At 37.3% G+C, this 24,790-nt stretch overlaps 1 protein-coding gene and 1 long non-coding RNA gene across 2 annotated transcripts in view; one reads left to right on the top strand and one right to left on the bottom strand.

Moving 5' to 3' along the window:
- Positions 1–24,790, bottom strand: part of LOC5574025 (T-lymphocyte activation antigen CD86) — a 284,943-nt gene that overhangs the window by 32,023 nt on the left and 228,130 nt on the right. The window contains exon 6 of the mRNA XM_021846892.1: positions 21,254–21,381. Within this exon, the coding sequence (XP_021702584.1) occupies positions 21,254–21,381 (128 nt within the window). The remainder of the gene's footprint in view (positions 1–21,253; positions 21,382–24,790) is intronic.
- LOC110676942 lies at positions 13,686–14,230 on the top strand. The gene is made up of 2 exons (XR_002500838.1): positions 13,686–13,979; positions 14,046–14,230. It is a non-coding gene; the product is annotated as an uncharacterized LOC110676942 (long non-coding RNA).

Raw genomic sequence — 24,790 nt, 5'->3', positions numbered from 1 at the left:
AGCTCAAAAGAAATTATTTCTTCAGCGACATCCTTGATTAAGGTTTGAGGAATGAGTTTTCATTAGTGGATGATAAATTTTCACAGTTATTCCCATATAAACCTACATTGTCTTTGGGCCACCCTAAAATCACCATCAAATAAGCTGAAAATTTCACAGAACGCTATTTTTGTGGTACTTACTTGATGGGCTACAATGCGCTACGTTGAATCTACGCCGAATGGATGATTATTCTCCACTGAGCTCGGTCCTGAGCCAATCGCTTCCAGTCGCCCTGAACGTTAAGTGCCCTCAAATCCTCTTCAACTGCAAAAAGCCAACGTGTGCACGGCCTGACACGAAGCCGATGGCCTCGTTCGGGTTCTCTACTGAATATTATTTTTGCTTGTCGTTCTTCCGGCATTCGTACCACGTGATCAGCCCAACGCAGTCTGCCGTGTTGATGAGCTTGAAAATATCCACTTCTTTATATACTTGGTACAACTCATGATTCATGCGACGCCGCCAGATGCCATTTTCTTGTTTACTGCCGAGTATTGTTCGTAGCACTTTACGCTCAAAAACTCCAAACGCTCTCCGGTCGACCTCTTTTAACGTCCAGGATTCATGACCGTATAGAGCAACCGGAAGGATAAGTGTCCTATATAGCGTGAATTTTGTTTTCGTCTGCAGGCTACGGGACTTGATCTGGTTACGGAGCCCGTAAAAAGCCCGTCTCGCAGCTGCAAGACGCCTTTTCACCTCGCGGGTAACATCATTATCGCACATCACTAAAGTACCAAGTGTACCAGCCTAGCATCATGATACGGTACTTTCTACGTATCCGGGAAATGATGGTTTTCTTGCAATTAGCCTGACGAAGCAAAGTAACGGATGCTTCCTCGTTGCAGTGGTTTGTTGCGTAACTGCAAATAACCAGAAGTCAATTTGCTTTTGTTTGTTTTACCTTGGCCGACAGTGCCAAATTTCCGATTATATCGATATCGTCCGCAAAACCCAAGAGCATATGCGACCGGGTGACGATGGTACCGCTTCTTCGCACGCCCGCTCTCCTTATAGCTCCTTCAAGAGCAATGTTGAACAAAAGGTTCGAAAGCGCATCTCCTTGCTTCAATCCATCTAAGGTTACGAAGGTGGTTGAAGTCTCATCCGCAACCCGCACACTTGATTTCGATCCATCCAACGTTACACGAATCAGTCTAATCAGTTTCGCCGGAAAACCGTGTTCAAACATTATCTGCCATAACTCATTTCTTTTTACTGAATCGTACGTCGCCTTGAAATCAATGAACAGATGGTGTGTCTACAAAATGTATTCCCGGAACTTATCAAGGATTTGTCGCAAGGTAAACATTTGATCCGTCGTAGATCGGCCCTCACGAAAACCAGCTTGGTATTCGCCAACGAATGACTCCTCCAGCGGTCTCAATCTGTTGAACAGAACACTCGACATTATTTTGTACGCCGAGCGTTATTCCTCGGTAATTAGCGTACTCTAGCAGGCCCTCCAGCCAGCTAGCAGGCAATTCTTCTTCCTTCCATATCCTTAACAGAGTACGGCGCAGTATTTCGTACAGCTGCTCACTACCTTGCTTGAAATGTTCAGCCGGGAGCTCGTCTTTTCCAGCAGCCTTACAATTCTTCAACTCCTTAATCGCTCTTCTAACCTCATCTAGCGTCGGGAGCTCCACAGCTTGCCCATCGTTGCTGAGGATTACCCTGTTCTCAGACGCGCTCGTGTTCTCTCCATTCAACAATTGCTCGAAGTGTGCTTTCCACCAAGATTTTGTCTGTCAGCAGGTTACCTTCGCGATCATTGCTAATGACGGGAGACGGAGCAGTTTTTCTCCGTACGCCATTGACAGTTTCGTAAAATCTCCGCATAACAGTTTGTTCCATGCTGTTTTGCGCCCCAGTAATGATGTATTCTTCATACTGCCTTTTATTTCTGCGGTGAATTCGTTTCTCGGCTGCTTTATAGAGAGACTATTCAAAATTTGTGTAGCAGAACTGTAAGAGTTAAACAGAAAAATATTGGCGGTATTTTCAAGATCATTGGCAAGAATGCCTTATTGCAGGCCTGTCCAACCTATTTGAACCACGGGATAAAATCTTAGAAACAATTTTGTGTGGCGGGCCACATTTTTAAATGCATAAAAAATCGCATGAAATCGGACAAGAGTCAGTAAATGAAGTTAATTAGGACTGTTGCCACATCACTCGGAGAGATGGCATCCCTGCCATCGAATGCAGTAGTGTGTGACTAAAGGATTTGACTGATGTCAAAATAGATTACTTGCAGTTTTGAAGTGCTTTGCGACAGAAGTTAACCCATTGAATTTATTGGATTTATGTAGAATTTATTATTATTTCAATTTCCCTTTATTACCGAATTACTAGAAGTAAGGCTACGTTAGTGCTATCAAAGGTATGCAGCATAAGTCTGTGGGTTATGGTATATTAGAGCTGATTTCATTTGCAGGAACTAAATACTCGCTGAGCGTATTGAATTTGTGGATCGCGGTAGATACGGGATTATTATTGGCAGGTGAAATATATCCAAATTGTAATTAAATGTATGCCAAATATGTATAACTAGAATGTCGCTTTACACAGAATTTAGTTGCGAACGGGCTATTGAACAACAGTAACGCAAGATCATGCATGTATGGTCTCACTGAATTGTAGGTTATACTACTTTGGATTAAAATTACCATGAACTAATTTGTTTATCTTTTTTTCTAGTTTGAAGCATAAAATAAACGGCTATCAATATCAGTGGAAGATACAGTTCGTTTTTGTTCTCGTTTGCAACAAGGACTGACAAAAAATCAGTGAATAAAGTGCATTTCTTCAAGAGTGATGGAAAAAACCTGTTTCTGCGAAAGTTTTGGTCAGAACCAGTCGAGAATCCTGTGCAGGTTTTTTTGAGTATTGTGCCTAGAAACCCTTCAGAACCTTGCCCTACTATAATTTCGAATCTCTATTTTAAATGTTTGAAAATATTGTCCAGTATTTCAAAATAAACCTATTGAAAATTATTTTATTAATATAAATCTTACACAGAGTTTTATAAAATTACGCATTGAATATGATAAAAAAGGTTTTTTTACAGAATTCCTCACAATAAAGTAAATAATAAAGTGAAGGAAAGTTGAATCAACAAAATATTGCAGCAGATAGAAACAACAGATTGATAACGGGACAACGAGAGATAAATGATGATTTATAATCTTTTCTCTAGAGGTGAATGTCTACAAGATAATTGAAAGGCTCCAAATTTACAAAAAACTGATTGTGATTTTTTTCCATCAGTATCTTTGAAATTAGTCTTAAAATCTATCAGAATACCTCTGTTTTCTTCTTCTTTATCTTCTCCTTGGCATTAACGTCCTCATTGATACAGAGCCTGCTTCTCAGCTTAGTGTTCTTACGAGCACTTCGTTATTAACTGAGAGCTTTCTTTGCCAAAGTTGCCATTTTTGCATTCGTATCTCGTGTAGTAGGTACGATGATACTCTATGCCTAGAAATTCTCATTACGAAAAGATCCTGGACCGACCGGGAATTGAACCCAGACAACTTCAGCGTGGTTTGGTTTTGTAGCCGCGGACTCTAACCACTCAGCGAAAGGAGGCCCCATAATAATACCTCTGTACTTCCCCAGAATTCTACCAGAAAGCCTCTAGGAATTCCGCCCTGAAATATCACAAGAATTTAATCTCAAAATATGAATTGTCGATAAATGATAAAGCTATATCTGAAGAAATTTTTTAGGGAAGATCCTTATACATTTCTTTATGAATATCCTAATGAATCCCTTCCTCCTTCTCAATTATTTTGCCAAATATTCTCCACAAATTCCATTTCCGGTATGCTTATTTAAGAAGCGAAAATATACTATGGGATTAGTAACAAATTTACTCTGAAGATTCTTAGGCAAGAGACATTTGAGAAGCAGTTTTCGTAAATAACTCTTATATGATACGGGGATTTGAAACATTAAATAAAAAACACACCATAAAAGTATTTCTGCTGCAATTTGTTCCGGTTTTTGGAAATATTTCTGAAGAACTGCTGATAAACTTCGCGAAATAATTTGCAATGTTTTTTTTTCTGTTTTCAGAAAACCATTTGAAGGAAATGCCTACGAAATATTTCTAGTAGAATTTTCAGCGAAATTACTCGGTATGCAATTTAACAGAAACAAAGAATTTTTGGAGAAACTGCAAGGGAAAACTTCAAATTTTTTAAAAATTAATTATTTTTATCTGGTTGCGCATTCCGGAATGAATTTGTAGAACAAAAGACATAGAAGGAATGCTTTTCTACCAGGAGGAATTCACGGTGAAAGTGTTAACAAATCTTACAGTCCATTTTGACTTTTTTTCAAAATATTTGCAGCAAATATTTGAAATCACCAAACAATCTTAAATTCTTCAAAGAACATCGAAGGGTGGCAAACAAAGTTTTGCTACGAATCTTCCAACAGATTAATAATTCAATACATTTTAGAATTTATTGGAAACCTTTAAAAAATGTTATAAATTACAGTTGATATTGAAGCAAAATATTTGAGTTTATTGCTTGAATTACCTATGGTCCATTTTGTTGGACTTTTTCACACTAGTTTAAATTTCTGCCATCCGTCTGAAGAAAACTATGCCAAGTTGAAATTCATTAAAAATCTATTATGAATGAAGCTTTATATTTCGCCGAAAGTTTCTATTTTGGATTCAATTTTGTACATGTTTTTGGTATGGTCAAATAAGTGTTTCCTCAAGAATTACATTTGAAAATGGCTTATATGTTTTTGCATGCGATTCATTTGAAAAATTCAAACTCCGAAACTGATGTTTTGAGAGAAAAATGTTCTATCTTCTTAATAGAATCGTTTGGACTACAAGAAAATATACACTGAAAGTATATGTATGTATTTCATTAAAAATCACAAATTATATTTCAATTTTGAATTACACAAAAACCCAATTATAAATATTTTTTAAATGTCCACTATAGAATCTTGTTAAGAAACATATTTATGGGACAAATTTAAGTGATGGAGAAATTTTAAATAAAAAAGGTTTTCTATGAACAATTTTTGGTCTAATTTTCAAAATGTTGGCTTTTTGTTAAAATAATTACGGTCTACCACCAGACACAAGAAGGATCTTAAAGTTATTTTAAACCATAATAACTATCCTGATAATTTCTATAGAAGTTGCTATTTTCGAATTGTATCAAGTTTAATGCCTAAAATAATTAATAGAAAAATAGAATTTTCAGGTCAATAGACCATTTTCATTAGTTACTCGCAATTCTCCATTAATAAAAAGTAATTGGAGATAAATTTGGCCTTCACTCTCAAAAACGTACTGTTTTTTCAATGAATCAGAACGCATTAATTTTGACAAACAAAAAATTGAACAGAAATTAGAAAAACATATTAATATTGTTATATATTATTTGTGTATTTTAAATTTATGTTTTATTTTGGAATTCTTCATAAAAACATAGAATATTTTTCAGTGTATTTTTTTCTTGTTGTCCAAATGTTTCATAGAACATATTTCTCAAGCATCGACAGATTTGTAATTAGAATTTTTCAAATAAATTGCATGCAAAAATGCATAGGCCATTTTCAAAAGTTATTTTTGATTCAAAATGATAAATTTTTCTATTGAAAATTCTTTTTCAGACACTCTCGAAAACATGTGCTAAATTTACTGCTTATCGAAGATGGTCGAGCTCTGTGACTGACCGATTTGACGTGGAATTCTTCCAAAGCATTTCGTTGACATTCTGTTTTCAACTAACAAGAAAAATGTATTGAAGCTCATTATAATTAACTGTTTAGTACAGCAATGATCCATATATGTGGCTATCCATAACTGTGAGGTGACTGTATGCAATGCGACAGGTGTAGAAGGGAATGAAGCGCGGAACGAAAAGCAGATTTTCGGGAAAATTTTCCTTTGATTCTTTTGAAAACAAGCCTGCGGTGCTTTGTTGGCGCGTTCCCAAATAAACCCTACTTGTGATTCCTCCCTTCTGCCTGAAAGTATACTCCTATAGAATCCATCATCGTGCATCGTCCGGCATGGTGGGGAGATGTGTGTGCTTCTAAAGAGAAGAAATATTTCCTTTTTTGCAAACTTTAGTCAAAAAGTTGCTCCTCTGCACGTTTAATCGTAGCGCCCCGGGGTTATCAATACTTGTGCTAAGCATTGGCGTAGGAACAGGGGCCAGAATCCTACAGTTCCCTTTAGATACTTTACATAATTTTCTCATGGCTCTGTATAACTCAAAAAATACCATTATCTGATTTTGAGTGTATTTTGGTATCTGCTTTCTTTTCTGGATGGGTTGTGATGAGGAATAATTCCATACAAAGAAGGAGAAAGAAAAATTCTACGTACGCCAATGGTACTGAGAGCGCTGCAAGGCAGAAGATTCGATTGCAGAAAAACTCGTTCAAAGAACATTTTTCGTTTCTTGCAAGTTTTCGGAACAGTGATCAAATCGAAGCATACCAATAAACACAGGTAAACATCTTAGCCATTTGAGAATCAGATTAACGATAATCCCTTTCGATAGTCGTAAGAAAAATAACGCTCTTGTAAAAAAGTTCCACCGTCAAAATAATGAGCTTGCTTAATGAACGTCTAATTAAATGTTCTTTGGCCAAGGATTTGTCCAAGTTTTCCCGAACCCACACACAGCACAAGGTTTAATCCTTAAATGATCTCTCAAGGCTATAAATGTTTATCAGCGGATTCACCACACCAGTAAACGGTCACTCGTGTTCACCTTTTGCCCCAATGGGACGGCTAAAGAGCAGCCACAAGAAGTTAATGATGCCACGTCCAGCTGCCTCCATTTACCACCCCGAAACGGGTGCGGTACCATCAGGTGATTAAATCAAGCGTGGCTTTTTATTGGAACCTTTTGATTGCACCATCGCACAGTGGCGGGCTTCCATACAAAAGTCGAACAAAACCTCAAAAGTTTTTCAAGATGGCTGACCATTTGCTAATTTTGGTAGGGAGATTTACGGAAATTATTCTAAACTAGTGGTCCCGGCAAACTTCGTCATGCCATCAAGTAGGCTATTGAAAAACCGCTTTTGATCGTCCCATATAAAATGACAGTTTCGTTCGCGCTCATATTTTCAACATTCCCGGTGAATATCCTGAGATTTTTATACACACAAACACGTCGGAACCCTTGACGAACACGACGGAGGTAAAATCATTCAAATCCGTTGACCCGTTCGTAAGCCATTTCGTGACATACAAACACCATTCCATTTTTATTTATATAGATAGTTCTCCACTACTTCTCTCAGCAATTCTTTCAGTAATTTTTCAAAGGCTGCTCAGAAGAATTTGCTCCAGGAAATCTTTGAGAACTCCAAAGCTACCACCTACAGTAATTTCTTAAGGCATTCCATTGATTTTTGTTTCCAAAACCAGATATATTTTTAACTAACCCTTCAACCGAATTTTCAGTAGTTACTCTAGGAAATCTTCCAAAGATTTCTACAGAATATCGTCCGAGGAAACCCACAAAGGTTTAGTCCAGAATGTTAGAAAAAGTAGCTCAAGTTTTTTTTTAAGAAACCCTGCGAGAATACCTCCGCATGTTGATGTGGATTCGTTCAAAAATTCATTCTCGTTTTCTCCCAGATAACCAAAATTCCTTGATGGGTTCTTCGAACAAATCTTTCAAGTTCAAGTATTACTCCTGCAGTTTTATCAACAAATTTCATAATAGGTTTCTTAAAGTATTGGCATGCTCACCGGTTTATACGACAGTAATTTTTTCCAATAATCCCATCGATCATTCTTACACAAAATTTTATAGAGTATCTATCCAAAGTTTTTCGGAAATTTCTTTAAAAAAATCCTGTGGAATACTATTCCGAGATTCGAAAGGTTTTTGTTTGATTACACAGCTTAACAAACACGAAATTTTTGCGTGTCTCAAAGATCAAATTATGTGTATCTAGTAGATTTTGGGTTGCTGAATTTGATGACGTTTTCAGAAATGTTCTAGCACGTCACAATTCTTAGCTACAGGTCGCCAAAATTGTATAAAACACTGTTTTAATTGATGTTAACATAAAATTTAAAGTATGATTTATCAAACTGTTTAGTAATCTAATCCACCAAACATGCAAAATAGGACTTTAACGTACATTTCACATATAATTTGGTTGAAATTTCTAGATTTAACTTAGATTGGATCTATTTTTTCAACATGCTGGCATTCTCAATACAAAATACTTCGTTTCTCTTATATGGCAAAATACAATACTTTCCGAAACCATCAAAAAATAAATATTGAGCATCGAAGATATTGTGAACTTTGTGGATAAGTATTGTTATACACTTGAAGTTTGAATTCAGTTGCCGTACAAGTTGGAAAACTTGCATGCAAGTTGGCTGAAATAGTCAAATTTGGCATTTTCAACAGCCCATATCTAAAAACTAGACGTGCTATGATATTTTTGGAAGCGGCAATGGATTCAGCTATAGAGTTGCATATTTCTCAGGAGCACATAAATGTACTGACGAGCCTTCAACCAAACCGTCTCTCAGCTCATCGGAATCCTAGTGTGCTGCGCTAGCAGGAGGCTCACGAAAATTTTAAAAGCGCGCGCAAGCCGATGTGCTCCCAGGGAGACTCGTCTCATGCGCTGCTCGGCGCTACGGCTCACCATCTGTATCCAAGTTGTGAAACAACTGCTTAGTAACGAAGAAACTCTACGATTTTTTTCGCTTCATTATGAAGGTGTCTAGATGGTCTACATGACATGGTCGAGGACTCGCGATCCAAGAGTTACAATTTCGATCCTCGTTGGAAAGTTTTGTCATCATTTCAATTATTGCGCTTAATTTTAAACAGCACATGTGCCGGAGCGCATGAGACCGCATTGAGACACATCTCAAGAAAAATGAGGCTCACCAAAAAAGGTCTCACAATGTACAGCGCACCCGTGCGCTAGCAAGCAATGAGCCTCCTGCACCTAAGGCAACAGCACGTGCACAGTAACTCTAATTCAGCAACTCTTCCGTAGTGTTATGTATCAAATTATCTAGAAAAATTTCTTAAACATGCACAAGAATCCAGGAGTTTTTTTCAGCGATCCTTGTTCATTATGAGTGACTTTAAATCCAACACAAATTATATCACAGGTTCCACTAGATTTTCCTTAGAAACACCACACCGATTTTTTTTCAGAAAAAAAATCTTTGAAGTTTCCCTGGAGACATTCCTGGAAGAATTTCTTAGAAAAAAAAAACTCCAAGACTTACTTGAGAAAATCTCTAAGAATTACTGGAGGATTTTTTTGTAGAAATCTTTGAAGAAAACTCTGGAGCAATTACTAAAGGTATCCTTAGGTAAATTCCTAGTTGAAATTCTATGTAAATCTTTAATCATAATATCAAAGGAAATCCGTAGAAATTTCTAGAGAAGCTATTGATAAAATTTTAGAAGATAATTTGACCTGAAATCTTGGAGAATGTCTCAGGTCGATGGATTAGTCGCTGCATAAAATTGTTGAGGAGTTAGGGCTTTCTTGAAAAATGTTTCAAAGAATATTTGGAGGAATTCGGATGATTGGTGAAATAATATTTGAAGCGATTCCATTGCTGCAGTTCTCCTTGGGCAAATCAAGATTGCATTCGTAAGGTATCCTAAACAATATTATTGGAGAAATTCCCTGGGAAACTTCGTGGAGTAATTCCTAGAGAAATCATTACTAAATGAACACCTTTAGAAATTTCCGGAGTGACACCTGAAAATTTGGGTAAGTACCTGAATAAATGATAAAATTCCTAGAGAAAATCATGGAAAACACATACAGTAATATGTATTTGTCGTAATGTTATGAGGAATTCTCAATAAAGTCTTAAATCTAAGAAAATGTCTGCTCTGATGTTATGAAGAACCAAACTCGTATCTCCTGGCTCCTATTGGGTTTTGTTTTGTTTTCTGAATCCCTATTTGATCTCTTTAAGGTCACTAATTTCCTATTTTGTCCCTGTAAAAAAGAAAAGCTTTCGAACAAAATGTCACTTACACCCATTTACGTTTGAGCTTCTCAAATATAGTAACTTTCAAATTCCAGTCCAGCGTTAAAACTTGTCTTGGCTTCACTGGGGACGGACCTGGTGTAGTGGTTAGAACACACGGCTCTCACACCGAGGACTTGGGATCGAATCGCATCCCCGAGATAGTCACTGAAAATTTCAGTGACGACTTCCTTCGGAAGGGAAGTAAAGCCGTTGGTCCCGAGATGAACTAGCCCAAGGCTAAAAATCTCGTTAATAAAGATAGAAAAAAAATTTTAGCTTCACTGTGCACAAAATATTTGCCAACCTTTGTCTTACCCATGGTTTCAAACATGGACGCGCTTCTGGTTGCGTGGGTTTCGAAGAAGTAAAGATGCCCAAAAGTTGGTGCTTCCAAAAGAAAGCTTGCCAGGAGAAGGCCAAGGAGTACCAGAAGTGGAAGAAGCAGATTCGTTGGCGGAAGCAAACAGATAAGTCTGACAAATCCAGCGTCATTTCTCGCTTGGGTGCGTCTAGCGAGAATTCGAAAGTCAGAGAAGAAGAACGCCAGAAGCGGCAGATGGAAGAGCTGGAAATGGAGATGTAGCTGCGGAAGAAGAAGAGAGAACTGCAGCGTGCGTACAAGAAGAAGACTATGGAGATGGAGCTGCAGAAGAATGCAGAGGAAGAAGAAGAAGATTTGGCTTGGCAAGCGGAGATGCTTCGGAAGAGAACGAAGCAAGTCGAGCGTATAAAGGCGAACCAGGAGTCGTTCGAGGAGCGGTTGGTATCCATTGACAAGGAGTTACCGGGACTGTCGAGCCTTAAAATGCCAAAGCAGGCGTCGAAAAATGATACGGGCATTTTGCAAGTGGAGCCTTTCAGCAAAATCAACCGAAACGCGTTGAAGCTGATGAAGGGGAACTTCCAGAAGTTCGTAAAAGATGACGAAAGTACTAAGGAGGAGGACGATGACGACGAGTACTCCAAAACTTCTGATCTGCAAAGCCAGAGTTTCGATTCGTCCATGGAGAGGAAGGTCAACAGCAACTCTCCGTAAATTATTAGGAAGAAGGACTACAGTGTGCGTCAAGATGAGCTGGGGCAAAAGCAGACCGGACCGAGGAAGTCACATCTGGCTGCACGAAAGGGACTTACCTACAAGCTTCCCATATTTTCGGGCAATCCAGCACAGTGGCCTTTGTTCTATGCGGCCTACAAAGCGTCCAACGATACATGTGGCAACATGAACCACGGGAACCTAATGCGACTGCAGGAAGCACTGGAAGGAGATGCACTCGAGCTGGTATTTGGTCAGCTTCTACTTCCCGAAACCATCCCAAGGATCATCGAGAAGCTGCACCGCCATTAAGGCCGTGTGAAGCAGCTTTTGAAAAGCCTGCAGGACAAGGTCAACCGGCTGGATCCTCCACAACCAGATAATTCGAAGAGCTTCATTCCATTCGGAAACACGGTGGAGCAGCTCTGCGGTCACTTGGAAGCCGCTGATTTCCAGCAACATCTCGCAAACTCGCTGCTAAGTTAGTCGCTGGTCGCCAAGCTGCCGGATTGTGAGAAGCGTGAGTAGGTTCACTACCGTAAAGGTTTTGGTATAACAACACTGTGAACGCTCATGGAAATAGTGGAAGATGCCTGCGAAGCCAACGTCGACGTAGAGTTCAAGCCAAGAAGTATGCAATCCGGAAGAAGTATGCCAGTCAAAGGATACAAACTCTAGTGGATTTAAATGGTATAGAACCAAATTAGGTTTTCCATTTACTTATAGGTATTCCATTAAACAGTTCAAAGATTTATTATAAAATTTGTCTCAAATCAAAATAAGGTCTTAGTAAGAAGAAGGTTTTTTTCTTCATTTTACTTATTTAAGGAAAAAAATCATCAAATTATGCAGATGATTAATATTTTAATAGATGAAATATTAATCAATTTGTGTAAACCGACGATAAACTACTGTGAATGTATTTTTATGTTATCCAATGTATTTTGATGTTATCTGAAGGGCATTTTTCGATTTAATGTAAACTTATTTGGTTATTATTTAAATATTTTTTGTTCCACTACCATGTGTCATCATCATGATTTTTTTTACAATTTTCATTTACGGTTGTTCAAATAGTGACGCATACCACTGAAAAATAGAGTAAATTACGTGCTTTTTGAACTATTTCATAAAAATTCTCTTCCAAACACGAAATATTCTACGAAAATATCATAAAAAGCAACATTTTTGTAGATGAAAAAACCGAATTGGTACACGACACTGAAGACGGCCTTACAGTTGCGGTCGAATTACGTGTATCTGTCAAAGGATACAAACTCTAGTGGAATGAAATGGTATAGTACTAAATTCGGTTTTTTCATCTACTTATAGCTATTTTACTAACAGCTCGAAGATTTATTAACATTTTTGTCATGCTTTGTAAAAACTATTGATCATAGGGAAAATGTCAATCTCTTACTCTAAAATTGAAGTTATAGGCATCCAGTTAGGCGGGCCCAGATAGCCGTAGCGGTAAACGCGCAGCTATTCATAATGACCATGCTGAGGGTCGTGGGTTCGAATCCCGCTGGTCGAGGATCTTTTCGTAAAGGAAATTTCCTCGAATCCCAGGGCATAGAGTATCTTCGTACCTGCCACACGATATACATATGAAAAATGGTCATTTGGCAAAGAAAGCTCTCAGTTAATAACTGTGGAAGTGCTCATAAGAACACTAAGCTGAAAAGCCGGCTCTGTCCCAGTTGGGACGTAACGCCAGGAAGATTGAGAGAGGCATCCAAAACGCGTTACTGAACATATCTTCTAATTAAATGGTTAATCATTGAAGAACAGTCACTAGGGTAGATGTACCAATAGTGGAGGTACTAAGCACTATTGAACTTCATTTAACCGCCTAAATTCAAAAAGCGCAATTATTGTACATGTTAGTGTTGTAACGGGAAGTAACGACCATTGACTTAATGAGAAAAAATATTTCATCGCAGTAATCCACGGCATGTCAGGGAAAAATAATACCTCCACTATTGGTATACTGTTCCTTTAGTTGCGGTATATTTTTAATTTGTGTTCCTATAGTTGCGGTATCCGTTGTTTTCTTATGGGATCCTCCACTATAGGAACACTTTACCGCAACTATTGGTACAAGCTAGAACAGTTTAACAATTTTAGTGATATTTCATCAGTTTTAAAGCAATCTGAACGATGTTTTCAACTATTCCGTGTATCAACAAGCCAATACGTCGATTGGTAGTGTCAGTTCTGTGGCTAATGTAATGAAATCAGTGAAAACGGCACTACCGCAACTATAGGAACACCCACAACTAAGGGAACGCTTACCCTACTCCTACTAGATTTGAAAAGTTTAATATTTTATTACACAGAGTCAGTGCTGGGAATGGTAATAGTAGTAGGCTTGAATTTTCGCGAAAATCACGTGGCTCTCCAGTACAGTAGTTCAAAAACGTGAATCTCATCAAGTAGCCTATGTTGGGTGCACGAATTTTCTAAATCATGAGTGTCATTGAAGGCTCTAAATGCGGGAAATATTTATTTATTTATTTATTATTTATTTATTTATAAATAGAACATTTTTCTACACACGCTAACTGTGAAGTACCCATTAAATGGGTACCGAATACCCATTTTTATGGCCAGTACTGAGTTGTCAGAAAAAGGGTATTTTTTAAATGTCACAAAAAGGGTACTTATTCCCCATGAGGAAGTTTCTATTCGTTTTACAATGATGGGTAAATAATACGCGGGATGGTTTGACGAGTAGCATCTCCATTTTGAAATTTCTTTTGCATTCATGTTTTCTGTGGTGATATTGAAATCTATTTTTGGTGCCGGAACTATTGTAATAGCAAGCTGGAAATCATATTCAAGATATCTTTGAAGGTAAGTAGATTCTGAGGTGATTTTTGTTTTCTTAGAGGACTATTGTTTTCTTTATTTATTCAACAGAACCCGGATATTGTTGCGGCACAACAGTTTGCGGAGCCGATATCCAATGTGCAAAGTTGGAAAACCGAGAAAGAGTATCGGGAGCATCGGATCGTACAGATTCAAAATATGAAGAAAAACTAAAACAAATTGTTAGTGATAATGACATGACATAATAAATACGAAATTCTTTTATATTATACTGAGATTTGTTTTTCAACTCGATTTACCACATTCTCAATTCCTAACCTGAATCCAGAGCAAAATCAGCAAAAACATGAGGCATTTTTACCCATTTTTTCAAAATTAACCAGGAGTAAAAAATACCCATGTTTTGAAGTTTGTGTCTAATACTCTTTAATGGGTAAGTCGACCTTACTCATTTAATGAGTTAAACCACTTTAGTGGGAAATGGGTACGAAAGTACCCATTAATGGGTACTTCAGAGTTAGCGTGCAGTAATTCTGGGTTGCCCTTAGCAACGGGTGTTATGCTATTTTCAAGGCTTTTTGCCTACAGCAGCGATGGGCGTGAGTTTCACTGGCTTCGCTGACTGTGATTGGCTTTGCTTGGCTACTGTAGAGTGAATTTCAAGATTTCTCCCAACCCTACACAGAGTTAAAAAATTTGATATCTTTTGCAATCTTTGCAACATAAAAAAAAATTGAAATAGTAGTTTACGGAACAAGTTGCAGAATGATGATTTTTACAGCACGAGTCGTAAATTTATCTTACGAGGCTTGCCGAATAGGATAATTACGTCGAGTGCTGTAAAAATCGAGTTCTGCAACGAGTTACGTACCGTCGGACGGGGCTTCTTTTGATTCCTGGGGCTACTTTGGACACTCACCTTTTGTAATTATTTATAGCATTAATATTAATCTGAGCTATTTTGTGTCTTCAGCACTTTTATTAACCAATGTATGCTCTACCACTAGGCATGATTTTTTTTTTGAACAACATCAACAATAACAGGATAAACAAGAAAACATTTCAAAAAAGTCTTAGTAAATATTCACAAGGTATAAAACATTCACTATGCAAACATTTTTCAAATTTTTCTTACTATAAAGTCGTCATGGCAGCCGGTGGTGCTGGAAATGCTTCGGAAAGCATAACCTTTGAAAATCATGAAGTTTATTGCCCATATTGATATGGTTCCAGATATGTTCCTAATTGACCACTTCCCCCAGGGCACCTGGAACCTTCTATAAAGTGGTCTATACATCCAATGGTTCTGAATATGCTGCTGGGAACATCATTTTAAAGGTTGATGCCCACTTGGATACAGTTCCGGATAGTATTTACATAATTGGGAATAAAAACATGACTGTCCATGTTTTCCGGAACCATTTTACGGAAATGGTCATAATTCTGAAGATTTCCAACCAATCTTGATGCGTCCGACGGCATTCGACTTCCTATTAGTTCTAGTTTCTAGGAAAATTGTAAACATCTATCCAACTTTACACCGCACAAAAATACAAGTGACAGAAAAAATGACATTTAGACATGACCTCGGAAAATCCGAAACATCTCCGGTGTCCAGTGGCCAATATGCATGGCCAAGCATGTTCCTGAAAGGAGACCAAATTTGCCGTCGACTGCTTCCAGATGCATCCAATTTTATCAATTTTTCATAAAGTTATGAGCATTTGAATTTAGGCAACATTTTGCTTATCTCAATCATTTTGCCAATTCCCTGTATTAATGTGATCCTTCTACATATCGTTCATACAACAGTAAGAATAGAAAAGACAGTTTTTGTACATAACTCATTAATCAAAGCAGTACCTAGTAGTTACATCGTTCGTTTATGTCAACTTAAAAATCAAGCATTCGTAACTGATATTTCCATTTACGAGGAAGTTGAAAGTTTATAAACTGACAGTGTCAGTTTATATTAGAGTGTACTGCCTCTCTGTAGTAGTCATGTCGTCACTTGAGTGAGAACGACACGTTGATAGCCTTCCCACATCTTTACTCTTCTACAATACAGTTGTTGTGGAAGCGATGTAGGTACGATAGGCAAACAGTTTCAACACTAAATAAATCGCACTCGCTCGCTCCGCGTGTGTAGGAACAAGAGATGGATGGATATTGGTTATGAAAGGGGTTCGCGTGGTCTGTAGGGATTTGAATTCTAAACTTGTAACCAACTCAGTTATTGGGTCACCAAGTGGCTCGGTAGCTTAGTTGGTAAAGCGCTCGTCTAGCATACAAGAGTCCTGGGTTCAAATCCCAGCCGAGCACGTGGATTTTTTTCATAATTTCACCCATAATTTGTCCATCTTTACCACGCGTAATGAGTTAATTAATTTGAAAGTTTATGTTTCATTCTGCAAATTGAAAATAGTGAATATCACGTTTCGCTAAAATTTGTTATATTTGTGTAATTATTTAGAGCATCGCAATTTTCCAAACTACATCAATGAAAAAATGTTCAACAACATCACAATGGACGATTATCTATAGAATCAGTTTGAAATATATAAGGAAGAATCATTTCATTATCAAATTATGAAAATGTCCAAAGTAGCCCTTTTTTTGTCTTGCAGGACACACTTTTTTCGCTATTCTAGCATTTTTGTTATTTCTTGATGGATTTGCCTCATATTTTGCACATTTATTACGAACATATACAACTAAAATATATGCAAGAATTATCAATATCTATCCATAATTCTAAGAGTTACAAAACTTCAAAGTTGAAGAATGTGAAAATAATGTCAAAAGAAGCCCCGTTTGACGGTACAACATTTTTTGCAATTTCATAGAAGACAACTTGAGGGTATCAAAAATTGTATCGGAATGCATTCACCATCATTTTACAATTTCTGAAAAATTGTTGTGTAATAATTCATTACGCAACTGAAAACAGTTGCGTAATGAGAAAGCGTTGTGTAATGAATCATTACAGCACTGGTTTCAGTTGCGTAATGACTATTACCGCATTGCATACATCAGTGCAGGAAAGTAGGCCGGATTGGTAGATGGAAAACAGCCTATTACGATGAGAAATTGCAAAAATTATATTTTGATATATTTTTTGAGGTGTTTGTTAGCATTTCCGCCACTGTGCACCCGAGCATTCGTAGAAGTACACCAACGGTGTCCCCTTATCGAATGCGGGCTATCCCTGCTATTTTTGGGTAGTCGACAGAGCGTGGGTGGAAGTGGTGGTGATGGTAGTCATTATCACCCAGCTTAACTTACGATAATTACGTGTGCAGTTATCACCACTGACCGCACCACACCGGCATATTCGAACAGAAGCCAGTAGGTATAAGGATCGGAGTCAGATCTGCCCTTTTCTGGTGAATGTCGTTAAAAGATTTGGTGAGAAGGGTTGAAATTTTGCTGATTTGAATGGGGTTTTTATGTTATGTTGCTTTGTTTTAAACAGCATTATTTAGGCTGGTAATATCTTGGAGCCCTATAGGGCAAAAAGAGGTGGTCGGTGCAAATGGTTCATAAGGCTGGATGAGTTAAAATAGCTAAACTGTCAAAACATCCGTCAAATTAATAAGGTCAGACGAACTCCTATGAATTATATGGGCCTTCCTTAGCCGTGTGGTTAGAGTGTGCTGCTACAAAGCAAAGCCATGCTGTAGGTGTCTGGGTTCGATTCCCAGTTGATGCAGGATCTTTTCGTAATGAAAATTTCCTTGACTTCCCTGGGCATAGAGTATCATCGTACCTGCCACACGATATACGAATGCGAAAATGGCAACTTTAGCAAAGAAAACTAATGAAGCAATACTAACTTTTGAAAATGGCTTTTGAGTTTGTGCATGCAATAAATAATACAGTAAACTTGAAATAGCTTGAAAATAGCTAATTCTAGAGAAGTGATCGTGATAGTCCTTACGGTTGAAAACAATTTTAAGATGCTAATAGCACCATCAAATTGTATTTATTTCGACAAAAAAAACAAATTTTGAAAATCGACCAAAAGTTGTTTTAAGATAAAGTTTTTTATTACGAAATTTCCCATCATGAAACTTTATCCCAAACATCTGTGACCTATAAAGATTCTATGGTGAAAATTTAATGATATTCAAAATGTTTTTTTTTTGCGTACTTTTTTAATATTAATTATGATTTTTTCTTCAATAATTTATTTAGTGTATATATTTTTCTTGTCGCACAAAATTTAACAACAACTGGTCTATAGAAAATTTATTCTATAAAATTAATAATAGAAAAAGAATATAAAGAATAGAAAATAGGGCTATTTACATTTTTTTTTTGACTCATTCTGGATGGCATTCGTCGCCAGTAAGACGATAGGACTGAAAGATTATAATGATCGTTAGGCCAAAAGAGCTATGGCTATCTGGGCCCCGTTGAACCGATTATGCATTGTTACCATTGGAGATAAACAGTCGGCCTATTAGCGATCAAAAAATTATATGTTTGCGGATGTCTCTAAAAGGGAGTGCCAAAGCAAAAACGGACGTTTATACTGATTCACTTTCATTTCTGAGCAATTCTCGCTGAAACCAGGCCGCCATCGGCACCCATCGTTAGAATTCCAATTTTATGTCTCTGGTCACTAGTTTTCGATAAAACTTAAGGGTGGTCTTTTTTGTTTTCTCAAATTGGTGGACCCCTCGTACGCCAGCTAGCTAAATAGTTTGCAAAAATGCCCATTTTTTGATAAATCTTGGGTATTTCTACACGTGATATGTCTCATATTTTCCTTGGAACACATAGCAAACTTTACGGCATCGTATAGAGAAAGGAAATAGCTTTCATTTAAAGTTAAAAAAAAATCGACGGCCATCTTGAATTTGGCCGCCATCTTGTATTTTGTTAGAAAAATCGTTCATTCAAGATGGCGGCCAAATTCAAGATGGCCGCCAAATTTTTTTTAAATTTAAATGAAACCTATATCCTTTCTCTATACGATGCCACTAAGTTTGCTATGTGTTCCAAGCCAAATATGAGACATATCACGTGTAGAAATATCCAAGATTTATCAAAAAATCGGCTTTTTCGCAAACTGTTTAGCTAGCTGGCGTATGAGGAGTCCATCAATTTGAGAAAACCGAAATGACCACCCTTAAGTTTTATCGAAAACTAGCGATCAGTGACATAAAATTGGAATTCTAACGATGGGTGCCGATGGCGGCCTGGTTTCAGCGACAAATTGCTCTTCTTCAGAATGCATGGATGCTTGAATCGGACTCACATTTGCTTGTAACTTTACTTATAGGAAATTTACCCGCATCTCTCTTTACGGAAATAATGGTCATCTGACTATCTTGAAAGAAGTATTTCGAACACTGTCCTAAGCTATACTGAGAGCACCCTTCCTGACGCTATAACTGCTGCGCGGTACATTTTCTGAAAGCAACGATAAAAACAAAGTTCCGTTCAATGTTCCGTTCCAATCGATAGACTCCGAACCAAAGCCCAACGACAACGTCCGTGTTAATTCGGGGTCCGACCCACATCTCCTGCAAATTGCGTCATTCGAACAACATTCGGACACTGCGCAATGGGATGCAGCTGTTCGGAATGGGATCTGCTAATGCCACACCATCGTCGACTGTCGTCATTGACTAATGCGGTAAGCTGGAAAATTCCTCTGCAAAGTCAAACAAATCCTTTCGGAACGATAATGCGCTCGCGTTCCGTTCAACTGCTTGCAATTAACGGAATGGCGGCAATTGTCGACTGTAGTTTGGGAAACATGAACTGGTCATGAATGAAGTGGTACGGTGCAATAGATGGAAAATGGGATATCGTTATAATGTAGTTCGAAAAAGGCCACGAGGAAACATCGTGCCATCAGTCAAATTTGGCACTGTTGTCTTGCAGCCACACGAGGTTGTTCACGCGCTGTGTCTGAACTTGTAGAAAACGTAGTTTTGAAATAGGTAGGTTGATGTGCTAGTATTCATCGTATTAAGCATTGGTCAGTGAGAACTGTAATTTTCCAAGTATTGCAGTGAATGATGCTGATACAAACCGATGCCAAATAATGCTTTCTCAAAACGGCTTTAGCATTGTACAATAACATTTTGATAAATCTTGATTTTTTTTTGAAAATAATGCAAAGAAAATGCATCTTACCGTATTCTCAGTCCGTCGTATCATTTTCAACTCCGTCGCAATCAGTTTCCAGATTCGTCTCACAGCTTACGGCTCACTGTGTGTATTGAATGGTTAAAACACAACATATCAACGCTATAATAAAATGTTTTACTAGAATATATTGATCTACGGGCATCTCCCTCCATTCCTTTAGCATGATGAAATATACTAATTTCCTTTAAAATTTATTGTTCGTCATCAAAATTCAGCCAAACATATGAACACAATTCCTTTTGACCATACAATAATGGCATCTGCTCACAGTACAGCGAAAACAACACAATCAAAGGAACCGTATTTTTACGTCAAGCGTCGCGCACACATTGATGCACACAAGCTTTTTTTCTCAGTACGACGGATTGAACTTTGTTTACATTCTAAATTATACGTGGCGGTTGAGGAAATTTCGTAAAATTTGGAGATTTATTGAAGTTTTACGGCGTGTGATTGGAATGAAATCCTTCAGTGAAGAAGTACGAAGGTTTTTCATAGTGAAAATAAGTGCCTGGCGAAGTAAGTCACTCACGGGGGCGGAAAGGAACTTGTGTTGGAAAGTGGTGTGGCTCAGTCGATCGCTAAGCATTTCTCTCAAATCGTGTTCGTCCATGCGATTTCGGTGAAAAAGTGCAAAGTGGATAATTGAACTGAAGTTATTTACCGGAATACAGTAGTTTTATTGCATTTTTGGTGTACAAGTATACAAACCATAACAGCTTTCACAAAATTACACTTGGATAATGAATCTATGTTGCAGGTTAGTTTGAATATCCGCCGTAGTGGAACATTTAAAGTTTGATACGACGAATAGTAGCGCTTACGACGAAGCAGAACAAAACCCTACCACTCTTTAGAGTTTTCCTTGCATGAGATCAGGTTTTTCACTTTATTACGCAAATTTTACAAATATTGGCAATTGCCTTCTTATTGTCGTAAATATAAATAGTTCCATTATCTACAGTTCCAAACACGGCGTTCATGATCCCTAATGTGTATTAGTGATTGACAGGGAAACCAAATCAGTGCACAAGAGGTCAGTTGACCGGGTGATAAAGCAATGTATGCCAAAGCGGAAATGTTCCCTTTATTCCAAGCAGCATGCATACACTATGCAACCAAATACTCACCTCACTGTTGTGCGTCCACAGAATGACCGGCGGCGGTTCGGGCAGATGTCGTACAATGCAGGTCAGGTTCACCGTCGAACCGGTGTCAATGTACAGATCTGGTCCTCCAACTATCGTTGTGATGGGTTCTGTCGGGCAAGAGAGAGAGAGATAGAAAGATAAATAGGTAATGCAGAATTAGGCGATACATTTGGGGCTTTTTCGGGGGTGCATCGTGTGACAGCGTTGCTGATACTAGGAATTTTGAATCAATTTCCAATCAACTGCCACAACACATGCCTAGGGGTTTGCAATTTGGGAATATGTGGGTTTCGGGGCGTGTAATCGCAGGGGAATTGAAATGTGCTGCTCCAATGGATGCTTCGGAATAGGTTTGACTCGGAAATTCGACACAAGTCAAAGGTGAATTGTGGTGCAATCACTTGATTGATAGGATTGGTACCCGCAAACCTACTAATAGAATTTTTGAGATGTAAACCACATAACATGACCAAGACCAACATTATCGTCCTAGCTTGACAAAACTGAATCCAGCTTTTTACGCTAGCTATAAAACTGATGGTGGTGATTCGATTTTGACGTTTCTTACCTACAGATTTTATAGCATGATCCAAGTATGCTGTGATTTGAAATAGTTGATTGAAATGTAAATTTGTTCGCTATTTGTTTTGCAGCTAGATATAATTAAATTAGAAAATCTATTCCAAAATATGTATCACTTTTTCTAACTAATCCCATTTCTTTTACACTATTTTAGATATCTGAAAACGTGGAATCAATCGCCCTTCAAGAAAGAACCATGGATAATATAAAAATCATGCCATAGGGCTAATTAAACATCAATTCCGTTCGTTGTCGTTGACTAATTGCTTTTCTCAGCACAGGATGGCTCTCAACAATAAGAGCAGAATTTTGATAGCATTTAAAAAATGCATAAGTCCATGGAATAAAAGCGGCAAAAATATATATCCAATAAAGTGATAAGTTTCAACTAGTCTGTAAAAATTGTTATAAAGTACGATGTGTTTGGCACATCTAATTTGAAGAAGTCCTGTGTTGGGTGAATGACACTTCTTGCATCATTCGGAATGTTAAAGTGCATACATTTTGTGTATGAATATATGAAATAATAGATGGGTGAGAGGCGGGAGTGTGGTGCGGAAAGCGTAGATTTGATTCCTGTTGGATTCGATTCCATGAAACGAACACACCAGCATAAAAACACAAGCGATCGTTTTTAATTCAAGGTCAAAATGAAACAGTGAGAAACGGTGTCATGACTAAGTTTTGCTCTAGATTAGTAGATTATTCAAACTGTGCCATCATAAAGTTCCGTGGTTCCTGCAAAAATGTCAGTGGACGAACACGTTTTGATTAGGCCAGCTGCCGTAGATCGTTCCTTTTATCTAAAATATAAAAAAAAGTTGTGATAAAATAGATAGGGGAATTAGAAGCATAATGGAGACATCAAGCAAATGCTTTTTTTAAGATCATACATTGACAATTTTTTCAATTCACTCCCGGCAAAATTCAATAGAATTTAACGATTCCAAAATATTTAATGTCTGTCAGTGATTCCGATATGTAAAAGGGCTCTTCCTCTATCATAAGAGCTAAAAAGAACCTTTCGGGGTTTGTTATTATGCTCAAAAATTATATTCTCCCACCGCCTTGCTTATATGCCAATTTGAAGCATAGAATCACTTAAAGAAATTATTTCTTAAAGGACAATCGAAGCAAAACATAAACTTTTTACCGTCAAACATTTCAAATGAAATATAGATTTCATGCAGTGAATGAACTTTTGATGAAGTATGCATATTCTCAGAGGTTGAGGGGGTGTCCATTTTGCCCCGGGTGTTCATTATGCTTCTAATCCCCCTACTGTGAAATATTCTTGATTCTCATATTCTAGTAACAATGACAACTTTTGACGTTCCATGTCAAAAAATCAAATTGTGTATACTCAAAGTTCACTTTGATTTTAGCTATAAAAATTATAGTGTGGCAAGTAACGTCAATGAGGGGTGATTCAATCAATATGGCATGCTAGCTTAAAAAGCAGGATAAGGGTCGCTCCACATGCTATTGACGGGTTTGCTCCACATGCTATTGACGGGTTTGCAAATACTGCCGATCGATATCCTGGATTTATCGGTTAAAATGACACATTCATACTAAAAATATTTTGAATTTTTGAGATTGATTTTATACATTTTATTACATAATATGCGCTGCTTAATACTTTATAACACAGTCAATGGTGTTTTGGTCCTGTAAAGATTATGATCTTTCCGATACCCATGTGTCATCAAAGAGAAAAGTTACAGTATCACAATAAATAATGCCTTTTTTGTTATTTAGAAAGCTTGGAGTACATTTTTCTGAAAATGTTAAAGACCACTTGTTCTTGTCCGACTTAACACCGTCCAAATCGCATTTTAATATAGACATATGATATAGTCAGGATATATTTGATGAATTTGCGAAAACTGGTGAATGCGCATGGTGGTTTTTTGTTTAGTTTTTTGAATAGACAAAATTTACTTTGTTTACTTTGAAAACTTACGGAATATTAGTATTCCATTTAAAATGAGAAAGATAACAAACAAAAGTGCTGACTAGCACACATTTTTATAATAGATAGACGTTGGGAAAAGCCCAAATAATGTAAAATAAACATCGATACGTTTTTAGAAAGTCCAGTTTGTGACACTTTGTATGGAGATCTCAAAAAGATGTTGGCATTTTTAGTTTTGTGATAGTTTTAAAGGGATTGTACGAAATTTTGTACTTTCCAACAGATAATGTCAAAAAACTCGGAGCGGTGCAAAATATACATCTGATGCACCTGACTTTTGCGTCCGTCTCTTGTTTTTGTAGAAAGAAATAACAATGTGAGATACAATATATAGCTCCAGCTCTACTTTTTAAAACTCCTAGAGTAAAGCACAATGCAATGTATCTTACGGTGCTTCGTTTGGTGCTTTCCATACATAGAAGACACAATCGAGAACTAATGTGACTGACGGCGGTGTCTAATCATTTTGTACTTTCTTTACAATTCAAAAACAAGCACGTGAATTTCAAACTAGGTCATGATCAAATGATCAAAAATGGATGTTAGGCATAACATACGTTAGGCATAATGGACGTTAGGCTTGAAATAACCTGCGTGTGTGTCATTCAAAACTCTTCTCATATCGGAAATTGTTCGGGTCCATTTACAAATTTACGGTGTAATGAAATTTGACAATGAATCCATTATCGCAAGATATGGAAGAAGGTTCTTATCATGATCATTGTTATCATTCTTAATTCCAGTTCAATCCATTTATATTTGCGATGTGCAAGTGTTATTTATTTCTAGAGATGTATAGTTTAGTGAGTTAATGACATTTTTGTTATATTTTTCTTACATAATTGCAGTAATTCTAAAGAAGGGAAATCTTCCATGCAATTATTAGTACATAAAATGCAAATGTCTAACTTGAAGACAACAATCTAGAGTCAAGTCAAAAATTCATGTTGTTATAG

The sequence above is a fragment of the Aedes aegypti genome, chromosome 2 (assembly GCF_002204515.2).
Source record: "Aedes aegypti strain LVP_AGWG chromosome 2, AaegL5.0 Primary Assembly, whole genome shotgun sequence".
Taxonomy (NCBI): domain Eukaryota; kingdom Metazoa; phylum Arthropoda; class Insecta; order Diptera; family Culicidae; genus Aedes; species Aedes aegypti.
The sequence above is the reverse complement of the archived record's forward strand: the minus strand, read 5'-3'. Positions and strand labels throughout refer to the sequence as shown.